The following is a 14555-nucleotide window of genomic DNA, read 5'->3' on the forward strand; positions in this document are numbered from 1 at the left end:
ATGGGACTCTCCGAGGGTTGGCTTTTCCCATTACAAGTGTAAAAATAAGTCCCTTGGTTTGTGATTATAAATATTCCTGAAAAAATGACTCAAATCACATTCATAAAGCACTCGCTTCTGCTTAAAGAAATGGCAAGGGGCAGTTTTTCAGAAAGCAGTCAGTGTGCAACTTCTCTGCTATATAAATCTGGTTGTTCAGGCAGTTTCTCTGACTTAGTTGAGCACATCTGTATATCTGGGTTTAATGCTTAAAATAAAGATTTCCTATTTGTTCCCTTTTCTTAAAAAGGGAAAGTTTGTTCTACCTTCGAAGCAGCGTCCACAAGTTGAAATGGAAAATGCAAGCCGTGATAGGCCTTCCAAGTGACCCATTTGGGCCTCTCCTCTACCCACCCAGATCACTCACAAGCCTGCCAAAGGGTCTTCGGAGGGTACAGAGACAACCAGCAAAACAAGGGCTCCTCACCAGCCATAAAGCAAAACCAGGGGGGCAGGGTCAAGGATGAGTCTAGACATACCCCTCGTGACAGATGTTTCCATTGATGAGGCTGAAGGTGGCGGCGGAGGGGTTGGTGCTCTTGAAGGAGGTCATGCAGCTGGTACTTCTGCCGGCACTGTGAGACCGGCTCATCAGGCCAGGCCGGCAGCAGAGGAGCTGGGTGTTGAACTGCTTCCTGAAACTCTTGCTCAGCAGGTAGAGGGCAAAAGGGTTCACGCAGGAGTTGGTGAAGGCCAGAAGGCGGGCGCAGATGCTGGTGATGAAGTGGAGCATGGAGGTGTCCACCTCGGAGTAGTGGTAGGAGCGATACAGGTAGATGATATGGTTGGGGAGCCAGCAGAAGGCAAAGAGGCCCACGAACACCAGCACTGTCTTGGCCAGGCGCTTCCTGGATTCGATCTGAGGACAGAGTCACACGCAGAGAGACAGAGGGACCAAGGGACAGGGTGGGGGATGCAGAGACAAAGATGTGGGCAGAGAAAAAGAAGGGGAAAATGCATTAGGGAAATGGACGAGCTCACAAGGCCCAGAAAATGAGTTCCATAGGAGAGAGAAGAGAAGAGAAACAGAGGAGAGAAAAGCAATAGAAACAGACAGAAAAAGAAAACAGTCAGAAACACAAAAAGGCAAATGCCAGGAAGCAGAAATGAATGAGCAGAGTACAGTGAGAGCAGCTCTTTAAACAAAGTTGATTACACACTTGAGTGGACTGCACAATGAAATTCTAGTAAGTGCCCTCTTTTTCCTCAGGAGGGCATTGGTGCAGTTATCAGCCATATGACTTCATGTCTTCCTTGGCTCCACAGTTAATAATTTCTTCTTCCCTCTGATGCTTAAAAAAGGACCAAGCTTTGTTCTTCCCCATTGGCCAAACTAAGATAACTGCCTATTACTTTTTTTTTTTTAATCTCAAGTTATTTCTAACCTATATAATATAGGAAGAGTCTCAAACAAAAGCGGGCTGAGCTTCTCCTTCTGTTCCCAACTCACTTTGCTACGGCAAGAGGAAACATCATTCTCCTTCAAGAATTTGGTATACAATGAATGTTCTCCACTGAGAGCTCCTTCAAGCAGGGAGAGAGTTTCACTGAGGACTGCTGCTTTCCCCCCATAATTGAGTGGAAAAAAAAAGAGAATTTTAGAGGTGAAGCCTCCAACTAAGTCGGCTACACATTTTAAATGAGGGGAGAGTCTTTCTGTCTTTCCATCATAAATACCACTCGATCTACATTTGGACTAGAAGGCCAAAATTGCCACAGAGGAGAAAGCCAGAGTCCGTGGTTTCTACCATTTATACCTCAGGATGAGATTATGGGGGTGATGGGGGGACTGGGGAAGAGAGGCTAACAGAGATGGAGGGCATCCTGCATTCTGGACCACCTGGGGGTATATATGCTCCTCTTGTCATCCTCCAACAGCCTTCTAATATAAGGGTTATTACCCTCATCATGGGTAAGAAACTCAGAGAGGGTAAATGAGTAGGTCAGGAAGCCTGGATTTGAACTCAAATCAATGTGAACCCATCTTAATCAAACTACTTCTTTTTCTTCAACCACCCTCATTTTCCAGCCCTTTCTGCCTTATCACATATGGTGACCCTCTTCCTACCCAAAGAATGCGACTGGAGTTTAAAGCAGGCACATCCTCTGAGACACTACATTTTATCTTTTAAAAAACACTAACATGCTTTTTTTTTTTTGGAGAAGGCAATGGCACCCCACTCCAGTACTCTTGCCTGGAAAATCCCATGGACGGAGGAGCCTGGTAGGCTGCAGTCCATGGGGTTGCACAGAGTCGGACATGACTGAGCGACTTCACTTTCACTTTTCACTTTCATGCATTGGAGAAGGAAATGGCAACCCACTCCAGCGTTCTTGCCTGGAGAATCCCAGGGACGGGGGAGCCTGGTGGGCTGCCGTCTATGGGGTCGCACAGAGTCGGACACGACTGAAGCAACTTAGCAGCAGCAACATGTTTTTCAGATTTTTCTCAGAAACAAACCCATACTCCAAAGCTTTCAGGTTCTCAGCACCTCACTAAACCTAGCCTTAAGTAAAAGAACAAGATTCTAAGGGACATCTGAATGCTGAGTCTTCTGCAGCTAGGAGCCTCTGTTTACCATCTGGCCACAGATCACTCACCTCTTCTACTGTAGAATCAGGCAGCAGGACCACTTAAATATGGAACTTGTCAATGGAGTCCTACACATAAGCAAGGGATCGAATCCCCAAGGAGGAAATGAATTACTCCTAAGCACCCACCTGCTTCTTGACATGTATATTCCCTTCCACGGGGAGATTGTAGGCACTCTGGATCAGATTTCTGGCGATGAAATAGTAGTAAACAGAGATGATCGACAGTGGGATGATGTAGAAGACCAGGAAGGAAGCCATGGAGTGGATTTTGGGATGCAGCTCATTAGAGTGTGGGTATGGGGCACAGCTAATGAAGGTCCGGTTGGTGCTTTCCTCATGGAAGGGATGTAGGTCAGAAAACACGGCCTCTGGGATGGCCAGCAGCATGGAGACAATCCAGATCAGTGCAGCTTTGAGGCAGATTTTCAGCAGGGCATGGGAGGCCTGGATATCCATTGGCCGCACGATGGCTTTGTACCTGGGGCAGAAAAGAGGGAAGTTGCTTAATACTATTACCAACTGGAAGCCAGGATCTGGACTAGGGCAAGGCCAGGGAGGCCCCTAAGGTGCGATACTTTAAGAAAGGTCATCCCAAGGCCAACTCTGAACTCATAGTGAGCGCCTCCTTAAATGCTGCCCACCAAGCTCGTTGCTCACCTCATCCTAGCCCGGCTCTGAAGGATGTCCCCCTCTCCCCATTCTCTCTTGATTTTAAGAATACTTCTCAGAAAAGCTGAAGCTTCTTTTATTTTCTTAAATCACAGAAATGAATAACAGAGCTTGTTTAACAAAGGACACTGGAACAAGACGGTTGGTTGCTTTTTGTTTTTTGGGCAAAGCTTTCATTTTGAGTATTTAAATGCAGTTTAGGAAACTTTAGTCACTGAGTATTTACAGACACCTCTTTTCTTTCTCAAAGGTTGAAGAACACATAGTTCGCTGAAAAAGTTATACACAGATGCATCGCTGTAATTATCAAACTAATTGTTCCCCTGCCCTCCTACTCTCTTTCGGCCTTATCTTCTCTTGCAGTATGCAGGTAGAGCTCTGGGGAGCAGACACTGAGATGAAGTCAGGAGGACAAAGAGTTTATTGTTGATGAACACGTATGGGGAAAGGGGAGGAGGCAGGACTGGGCAGAGGGAGCTGTCAGACCCTGAGGCAGACCTGATAAGGTGTACACCAGCCAAAGTGACCAACCATCCAAGTTTCCCTGGGCATTTCCCAGTTTTAGCACTGGAAGTCCTACATCCCAGGAAATTTCTCAGTCCCAGTAACTGTGACAGCTGGTGACCCTGCACCAGCCCAATGGGAAGCTCAGAAGCAAAGATTGCCCAGTGGGGGAGTCCTATCTCAGTGGAAATGGCCAAGCCCTTGTAGCACCACCTTGCTTGGTTACTGGCTGGGGCCACCCAAAAAGAGGGTGATCTCAATTGCTACCTGGTTCTGTCTCTGGGCAGGAAGTGCCCAAGAAGAGCATGACCATAGCTTGAAAGCTGAAGTGGACCTGGAAGGAGCTGACGTCTGGAGGTTGCCAGCTACCCATACAACACCTACCACAGTGGGCCACACACCTATTTTGGGCCCACTTGTCTGAGAACCCACTAAAAGATGAACTTCTGGTGGGCAAAGACTGGGTCTTTATCTATCTTGGTATCTATCAAGATCTGCACACACTGTACAAACATTTGTTCCACTGCACATGAGCTGCTATAGTGTAGAAGTTGACATGAGTTGGAACCATCTAAGTGTGAGTGTTCAATGCTAAAAATGCTGTGTTGACACCAGGTTCGGCCTCTGATATTCTTTTGTATCATGGCCTTCAGTGAGAGAGGTACAGTTATCTCCACTTGTTTCCAAGTTGGCTAAACCTCCACTGAGTTGCCATTCTTGGCTGCATCCTGACCGCTCCCTCACTTGCTGCCTCCCTCCAGGGAAGGGGGTGTGAGTTTGAGAAAAGGAACCTGGCCTGTGCTTATCTACGTGCCCCTAACTAGGAAAATGGTGCCTCTGATACAGGCGGTTGGTGTCTGCAAGTCCATTATTGCTGTGGACCTAGGTCACAGTCTCCAAACAGCTTTATCAGATGGAGAAGCAATTATTTTTTATCATCTGTCTCATTTTTATATCTAGTTCTCTGTTCCCACTTCAGGTAGGGAAGAAGAGGAGACTATTTATCAGATATCCCCAACACTCCAGAACAACACTATTGTCCTGCTTCAGTATACCTGCGTGTGATTTTCCATCCATAATTTGCATTTGTGCACTTAAAACAATTTAAAAAACAAACATTTCAAAAGTCCTGTGGTGCTTTCTCTAGTCACTAATAATTTCAAACATTTTAATTTCTAATTTAAAATGAAGGAAAGGAATCGATATTTTTAATGAAAGATATGTGAACATCCTCAGCCAAAGATGTATATAATTAAAGATATCTTAGGTAAATCAATTGGAGATAAATGGGTAGTCACAAGTACAATTAACTCTCCAAGGGAAGGTGATCCCCTCATGCATGAAGCGGAAGCCAGAGGGAATGGCTTCCCTCCTTCCCTCTTGGGAATCCTGTATTCCTAAGTGCAAAATGCCATGAGATATTGAGCTACTATTTCAAATTCACAACTTTTAAAACATGTAAGATAGTATAAAACATTTCTTTGATTGCTTTGTCAGAAAAATAATTTGAATCTAAATCTAAATTAGCCTCTGGATCTATGTACCAGTTTTCAAGAAATGTGGGGATAGAAGAACCAGCTAGATAATGCAGTCAGTCAAATCCTGAAACAGAAAATTCTACAGGAATAATGACCCCATTTTTTTCAACAAATATAAGGCATAAAAAAGCAGTGAGAACGGTTACAGACTGACTGATATCAGTAGCGCAATGTGTAGACCCCTTTTGCGTGATTTAAAATTTAGTTTATTTTTCGGCCATGCTGTGCAGCATGTAGGATCTTAGTTCCCTGACCAGGGATCGAACTCAGGCCCCTGGCAGCGAGAACAAGAAGTCCTAACTACTGGACAACCAGGGAAATCCCTTCTTTTGGATTCTGATCCAAATCAAACAACCGTAAGAAGACATTTTTGAGACTACTGAAGAAAATAAAATACAGATTTAGTACTGGTGATATCAAGGAATTATTTTTAATGTAATGGGTTTAATAGTGGTATTGTGATTCTGTTTTAAAAAATACTTTATTAAAAACACACCCTAAAATATTTACCAATGAAATAATATAATATCTATCTAGGGTTTGCTTTAAAATATTCATATATCATTTGTATAATTTAAAAATAAGTAAAAATGCATTGCAAACAATTTTGTTATGGAATATTAATAAAATTTCAAAGAAATTAAGGAAATCCCATTCACTAAGCTCTTGACTTATGCCAGGCAGAGAATAGCATCTACGTGATCTCACTTACGTTTTAACAGGTAGGTGCTATTATCCCTACTCTACAGTGACAAACTGAATGAAATGCAGATGGTTTCAGAAGTGGTGAGGTCAATATTCAATTTAAACCAAGTCTGTTCAGGATACTACAGCTTTTTCAGAAGAATGCTCTGGGTAAATTCTTCCTAGAGATAAACAGATCAGCCATTTCACAAATGTGTATGTAACATACCAAATGTTCCTTGGAAGTCTAATGGTTCTGTAGAGCATGGAACATATCAGTCTATATCTTCTGGTTTAGACTGCTCTGCCTGGAGCTCCCAGTGAAGGGAGATCCCCAAGGGGTGGTTCTTGTTTAGGAGTGATGGCCGGCTGAACTAGGGTGGATACTCAATATTGTAAACCAGCCAATAAACTGTCTGGCCAGCTACCAGAGAGCCTCTCTTTGTCTTAAGCATTTAAACTGAAAAATTGAGAGGATGTAATCAGTCAATCATAGATGCTACAAATAAAAGGTTATGATGTCAAGGAAGCAATCAGGGCAAGATGAATAACCAAAGTAGGTAGAGTGAGAGAAGGAGAATGAGGGAAACATAAAAGAAGAAGCTGAGATGATGTGGCCCTGAGTCCTACAGAGGGTCCTTGGTTCCTGGCCCATGAACTACTTTTGAATGTACAAGAGGTGTCCTGTTATAATCTTAAAATTCTCGTGTTCCCTTTTCACTTGAGTTGGTTTAAGTGGCCACCATTCGCTATCAACAAAAGAGCCTTATCTAGAACAATTAGACATGCTGGTCATTTAAAGCTATCATCAGATTTTATTTCCAGGGTCATTTTGCGTAAATTATCCCCTGCTTGCTGTCCTCTGAAAGAATGAGCTGTCAACTTTCAATTGTTCTCAAGACACAGACCAGTTCCTAAATCCACCATTACTTTCTTGCCTCCTCCTTTCTTCATGCTCCATCCCAGAGGCTCCATTCATCTTAAGGCGATCTTTTCAAATTCCAGCTTACAAGTACCATCTTACAGCTTTTGCTGACCAATCGAGACATCGATGATTCCCTTTCCTTCTAACTTGTCTGATTTTACTCTTCTCATTTTATGCTTCTTCTGCATTACCTTCAATTGCTTCTAGCTTTCCATGGGCATGTCTTTTCTACATAATTTTTTCATAAGTTTCTGAGGTCAAAAGTTTATATCTTCTCCTCTTCTTGTCTTCTGTATCATTGAAAATGCCCCAGGTCCCCTCTTGTGCATACCACTTATTTCAAAGTAGAGGCTCAGCAATGACTTGCTAATCAATTAAAATTAATGATAGGTGACTCGCAGATGTGTCTTTTATTTTCAACTTCACATAAATAAGTGACAACAGATTCACTTTCACACACCTAGTAAGAATCATTCTTCCACAGACTGACCGATTCACTCCTCTGATAAGAGGGGGCTGAAAGTGCTTCCCACTTCTGAAAACATCTGTGCTTCATTTTTCTTATGCAAACACTGGAAAGGTCAAAAATGTCCTCTGTGCCAGATTATTGTGTCAAAGGGGTTCTTGGCAAGTGGAAGTAGTGGGCTCCCACACCCATGGTTGGAAACTTTTGCCCACAGAAGTGTATGTCTTTTATTCAAACACGGGCAGTTTGTTTATGTTTAAGGATCCAGCAGTTCAGCCCTTATGTATTCATAATTACCTACCGAGGTCTGTAGGAATTGTTGAATGACAATATTTTAAAACCTCCATTACAATCCTAATGCACGCTACCTGGAGAGGGCTGAGGTGAAGAGAAAACAAAATGAACTAAAAGGTCTCTAGGGTAACTGATACAGTGTCGGCATTTAAATTAGAATCCTAATACCTAATAAGATTTGACAAGACTATTAAACCTTGGCTTTATTTTCTCCTGAGAATAACACCAAGAACTTTTCTGAAGAAATGTGAGGCAATTATTAGCTGGTTTGTAAAATGACTATAATCCAGAGCAACGGAGTCTTACCTCCATTGAGCCATTACTCTGCAAATGCAGAGCTTGCTGCTCCTTGGTGCCCATCCAACCGTTATCTGTAAGTATGTAACAGATTACAGTCATCCTTTTCTCTTCTTCTCTCTGGACCAAAAAACTCCAGTGCTTCTTTTCACTCGTTCTTAATATACTTCAGTTTCCTCAGGGCTCTACTGTGAATTGGGGAGCAGAGACCTAGTTCCTAATGGTGATTCTAGCCACTAGTTTTATGATCTCAGACAAATCACAGACTCTTGGAACCTCAGTATTCTCATCCCTGGGTCGGGAAGATCCCTTGGAGAAGGAAACGGCAATCCATTCCAGTATTCTTGCCTAGCCAACTCCATGGACAGAGGAGCCTGGGGGGCTACAGTCCATGGGGTCGCAAAGAGGCGGACATGACTGAGCGACTATACTTTCACTTTCACTATTCTCATCCCTGAATAGGATATAACTCCTACAACCTTGAATGTAATGACTGATTCAGGCAAAAATGATAAAACCACTGAGGGAGAGGTTTAGGGGAACAAGATACTCACATAGTCTCAAAGAGCTCCCCACATATTACTACTTAATTACAAAGGGAAAATGTACCTTTATGTAGGGGAGGTCTGGGGGTTACTCCTCTAATCAAGTGGTCAAACCCAGGGTGAACTTCTCCATTAGGTGGAACAGGCATAGGTCTGGGGCCCATGATATTTTTAGAGGCTCAATAGAATATCTTAATTCCTTTTAAAATCAGAAGAAAATAATTTAATACAATCTATCTTGGATTATGGTTATCTTTGTGCCAATACAACTATAAAATAAAAATTTTTATGCTTTTTACGGAGAAAGGATCCCATGAAGGTAAAAGTGCAAAGGGCCCAGGAAATTCATAATGTGGCCCTGATCAAACTTACCATCACCAACAGTGGGACAATATGCGATCTTGTGCCTCTTGATACAATGCAATGGGAAAGACATGGCATTGCCTACAACTGTTCTTGCCTCCAATTTTTAACCTGAATCTACCATGAAGAAACAATCAGACAAATCCAATTCTGGCACATTCTAGTAGATAACTAGCTTGGATTCACCAAAACAGTCAACATTATTGTTTTAGAAGAATGTAGGGGAGCTACTATTCTACCTTAAAGGAGGTGAAAGAGATATAACAAGTAATGTTTTTCCACAATATATAGAATACATACGTATAAACTTCTTCAGGAGTTGGTGATGGACAGGGAAGCTTGGTGTGCTGCTGTCCATGGGGTTGCAAACAGTCGGACATGACTGAGCGACTGAACTGAACTGAAGGAATTATTGTTAATTTCACTGGGTATGATAACAGCACTGGGGTTATATAGAAGAGTGTCCTTGTTCTTAGGAAATATACAAACATACTTAGGAGTGAAAGGTCAGAATGTTTGTACCTTACTTTCTAGAGTTCAGCAAAGTAAAACAAAACAAACAAATATATATATATATATATATGGTAGATATATATTATTATTATATACTTTACATACATATATGCTACAAAGAGCAAGAATAAAATCTAGGAAATGTTCATTGTGGAATGTGGGTGGGTATTATACAGGAATTCATAAACAGCTTGGGGAGAAAACTTACATTAAAATATAGAGTTTGTAAAAGATGAGCTAAGAGTAAAGTAGCAATCTTAAAATAATGTGTTATATATTTTAATAATAGTCCTTTTGTCATCGGAAAGACTTTATTATAATTTTAATGTAATTGAATGTGTCATATCTAATTCGAGTCTCCACCAGGAATGAAGGAAGCGTCTTCTCTGTTATGTTTATATTGTTCTCTTGGACTTGTGGTTTTAGTATCATCTACAGTCTATTGGATTTTATTTTGCTCTGCTTTGCTTTGGCAGTATTATTTTTAAGCTATGTGCTCATTTAGGGAGGTTAATTAAAACTAGGTCATGCACAATCAGATGCCAGTCTGCAGTTCCTCACCATTATCTGGAAAGTGCCGGGAAGAGTCAAGTTGCTGTAGAGACTTGTACACAGTGGGCACCCACCCCTGCTGCCTCAGCTGCACATGACAAGGGATCCTCTGATGTGAATTCAGTGACAGGGTGAGCTATTCACTTTTAATTCATCCTTATTTTTAAATAAAAATAAGAGTAGAAGTAAACTCCACTGTGGGGCCCAATGTCCCCAAACACACTTTCCAGAAGATTTAGCTAAGGTTTCAGGAGATTTTCTAAGGTCTTAATAAGCTAAGATTTCCTAAGTCTGCAGTGAAGACTGTCTTGTCTCTGGAGGAAGTGAGCTTTAAACTCAGACCAAGACAGAGGATCAAGATCCGTGCGACAAAGTGTAATCACGATTTTTCTTTTTCTCATTTTCTTCCAAGAGACCAAGACACAGATTGTGGATCCACGTAGGACCACCTCTGAGTAAAATCCTGAAGTTACTTCTCTGTGAATCAAAATTTCCCCTCCACTGTGTTCACCCACTGTAGAAGGCCACTGTCTGCCTGACATCAAGCCCTGCTTTGAGGAAGGGAGTGTACATCAGTCATTTGCTCTTTAGTATGGGCTGAAGTCAGTGAGATCACCTCCCTGTATGTAGAGTTCTACCTCTGATTATGGAAGGAAAGCTCTGTTTCCCAATAAAGGTATTTTTGTTTATTCCTCCAGCAGATGGAAGAGATATCTGGGGTGCAAGTAGTTAGACTTCTACCTCTTCACTTCCTTCAAAGGCTTACTCTGCAGCTACCAAGTGGGGATTTCTTTCTAATAACAGACTACAGAGGAACAAGACCATTTTGTACCTGGTTTTCAGTTAGATCAATTTTGTTAAAAACAATAATAGTAGCTAAAATTTATTAGAGATTTCATATGGATCAGGTGACTATGCTACGAGTTTTGTTTAAAATGTTGCTTTTTATCTTCACAGCAGTTCTATGTGGCAGGTACTAACATTATCGCTCTTTTACAGATGAGAGAACTGACATGAAGTAAGTTTTCCAAGGCTATCAGTGCTGAGCATTGGATACAAGATTGGAGCCCATGCAGCCTGTCCCCTAAGCCTCTACCACCAGGCCCTACTGCTTCCTATAATGATGGTCCTGAGATTAACCACACAACGTGGGCTTTCAAGTGTGGGGAAGGAAAAATCATTTTCCCTCTACCCTTCTAAGTTCTTGACTAAGACCCCCGTAATAAAAGACAGCTTAACAAGACAAAAACAAACAAGTTTAACAACATGTATACTTCTTTGGGGGCTTCCCAGGTGCCTCAGTGGTAAAGAATCTGCCTGCCAATGTAGCAGATACAAGAGACGTGGGTTCGATCCCTGGGTCGGGAAGATCCCCTGGAGGAGGAAATGGCAACCCACTCCAGTATTCTTGCCTGGGAAATCCCATGGACAAAGGAGCCTGGCGGGCTACTGTCCATGAGGTTGCAAAGAGTTGGACATGACTGAGCAACTAAGCATGCATATCTCCTTGACAACATGGGAGAGACCCAAGAAAACTGAGTAACTCCCTGAAAAGGCCCAAGCCATTGCCTTAAATACCATCTCCACCTAAAGACAAAAAGATAGGGGAGCCAGTAATAGGAGTTTATCAGGCAGAGCACAGTAAATAAGAACAAGCTCATTATATAGATTTAAATCCATACCTTCTACATTGATAAGTTTCTAGACATTCAGAGTCATCCTCTTTTTCCTGGTACCAAGAGAAAGATCACCTTAGAATGGAGATTTCCCTCATAAATGTAAATATGTCCTATAACAGGGTAACTTCTATGCAGTTTTTAAGAGCTTCTCCTATATGTGCTATTTCTTTAAAAAAAAAAAAGTCTAAAATTATTTTTATGCCAATGAGGCACATTTTGGGGCAAATTTTGCTCCCCTTCACTGGTACTAGAAATAAGAAAGAAACCCGAAGAAAGGATCAGGGTGTCTGTTCCCTGCCTGCTACAGCCATGGGGAAAATAGTGTCTTTCTAGACAGACACAAATTTCATATTCTGCCTCTTCAAGTCTGCTATACCTAATTGCCTGCATTTTCACCCTTATATGTACACCCTGATGTTCTCCATGGCCTGAGGCCAAAGTGAGGCCTGGACTCTTCGTATATTGAGAGTCCTCAGGGCCTAAAGAGGCCATCCTAGTGAGACACTGGAGCAGAAGTGAAAAGGCATCAGGGAAGGACTAAAAACCAAAGGCTGGAAGGAGGCTTACAGAAAGAGCCACGGACATGGGGAAGGTTTCAGAAGTGCGGGGTTCTGAGGGATGTAGAAGCTGAGGTATAAAATTGGAAGAGAGACGCAAGTGACTGTTGGACATCTGATGGTGTTTTGGCAGAAAGAGTTGAGCAACTATAGACCTGGGCCCAAAAACGAGTTTCAGTGGGATGATCTAATTCCAAAGCTAGGTGCTAATCCTGCAAGGGAGCCCATCGGAAGGGGTATAAACAGGATGAAACATTACAGTTGCCAGTGGGTATGTTTAAAATGACAAAGGAAAGCAGTAACCCAGTTAAATTTCAGTAGGTTTGCAAACATCCTGGCACAAGTTGTTCGAAGGCCATTCCTCAAAAATGTTATGGAGAGAGGAACATATAACTTGCAAGACTTTTTTCAGCAATTTATGAGCCAAAAAGTTTGAAGAACGTTTATAAGTCCCATCTGTAAATTATTCTTAGACATGGCCTGCATTTACTCTACTGTGTGGCATAGAAGATACACAGAGAATTCAGAAGAAAAATCACCCATGCTCTATGGTGGAGGGTGAAAGTGAAGTCGCTTAGTCGTGTCTGACTCTTTGCGACCCTATGGAATGTAGCCTACCAAGCTCCTCTGTCCATGGGATTTTCCAGGCAAGAGTACTGGAGTGGGTTGCCATTGTGGAGGGTATAATAGGCTCTGGGTCATAAATTGTCTGTATAAATTGTCATTCATCCCCAAACAGAGCCTGGGACAAGGATTTGGGTTCATGTAGTTTATTTGGGAGGGGCTCCCTGGTAGCATGGGGAAGGGGTGGGGAAGTGGCACAGGGAGGGGATGAAAGGCAATGAAGGGTATCACTCAAGGCAACTGAATCACAGGCCGGCTGGGGACCCCCTGAGAGACTATGGTGAGTACATTCCAGAACTTGCCACCAAGGTGTGAGGAGGTTGGGGTGTTTATCCCTTGACTCCTGTTCATCTTTGGTAGAGAACTGTCCTGCAGTATTAATTTGGGGATACTCTGGCCTGCCCCAAATCTTACCTTGGACAGGATCACCCTCTGTCAGAGAAACACAGGAAGCCCAGATCTGTAAGTGACCTCCAGGGACCACTAACAGCATTCACTATGTTAACTCTTCCTCTGATCCAGTCAAATCAAATATATACACAAAAAATGAAACAATTTCAGTTTTTAAGTATATTTCAAATTATTGAGAATAAAAATAGAATTTCTAAGTTTCTAAATTATCTCAATAAAATACATTATCATTTTTTTTCTTCTTCAAATAAGAATCATTAAAGCTCAAAAATACCATCATGGCATATGAGTCATTGTGTATAATTACAAAAATATGAGTACTATATTTAAATTACCTTTTGTGAGAGGTTTTATACAGGGGGAAATGGTGGGCCAACTTTGTAGATTAATCTTTTAATTTTTATTGAACCCAAACTTATTAGCCCTGTGCGCCTGGTACAGCTCCCAACACTTTTCAAGTGACTGTCCACTAGAACATCAATCAGTTGCAATTTCAACCACATCCTCTCAGCTCCCTTATGAACATGAACAACAATCATGCTAATGGTACACTCACTTTTTTGACTGGGAATTCTAACATTTCATAAAGAAGTCAACACATTATTTCATTTCACTCTTACAAAAATTACAAGTCTTATGAAAAGTAAATACCCTATCCCCTTTTAACAGATCAGAAAACTGAGGCCTGTAATTTGCCCAATGTCACACAGCTGATCATTAGAAAAATTAGGGCTCAAATTCAGACATCTCTTCAACCAAATTCAGTACTTTTGAAGTTATCCTTACTATAAATTGGGCTTCCCTGAGAGCTCCGTTGGTAAAGAATCTGCCTGCAATGCAGGAGACCCCGGTTTGATTCTTGGGTTGGGATGATCCCCTGGAGAAGGGAAAGGCTACTCACTCCAGTATTCTGGCCTAGATAATTCCACGGACTGTATAGTCATGGGGTCACAAAGAGTTGGACACAACTGAGCGATTTTCACTTTCACTTTACTATAAATAGTGCTCTATTAAATGTGAACCTCCAAAACATAATAAGTGAAAGGAAGGAAGGAAAAGGGAGGGAGGGAAGGAGGGAGGGAGGGCGGGCGGGCAAAAGAGTTTGGAAGTTTGTCACCATGAAATTTGGGGGGGGGTGTCATAAAAACCAATTGGAAATTTGCTTTGATTCAACAAAGATAATGTCAAGGAAGGTGGTTGAGAGGCAATTAGCTCATTTGAACATTTTTCATTTAAAAATTTAATACAAAAGCATTAACAGCTCATTGTAGACATTTAGTCAGAATTTTTAAAAAAGGGA

General features: G+C 41.9%; 1 protein-coding gene across 1 annotated transcript in view; it reads right to left on the reverse strand.

Annotated features, from left to right (window-relative positions):
* Window positions 1-508: 508 nt before the first annotated feature.
* The window catches only part of GRPR (gastrin releasing peptide receptor), a 37064-nt gene continuing 23017 nt past the window's right edge, over window positions 509-14555 (reverse strand). The window contains exons 2-3 of the mRNA NM_001192739.1: window positions 2761-3112; window positions 509-898 (exon numbers count right to left, since the gene is read on the reverse strand). Coding sequence (NP_001179668.1) covers window positions 509-898; window positions 2761-3112 — 742 coding nt within the window. The remainder of the gene's footprint in view (window positions 899-2760; window positions 3113-14555) is intronic.

This window comes from Bos taurus, chromosome X, assembly GCF_002263795.3.
Source record: "Bos taurus isolate L1 Dominette 01449 registration number 42190680 breed Hereford chromosome X, ARS-UCD2.0, whole genome shotgun sequence".
Lineage (NCBI taxonomy): Eukaryota > Metazoa > Chordata > Mammalia > Artiodactyla > Bovidae > Bos > Bos taurus.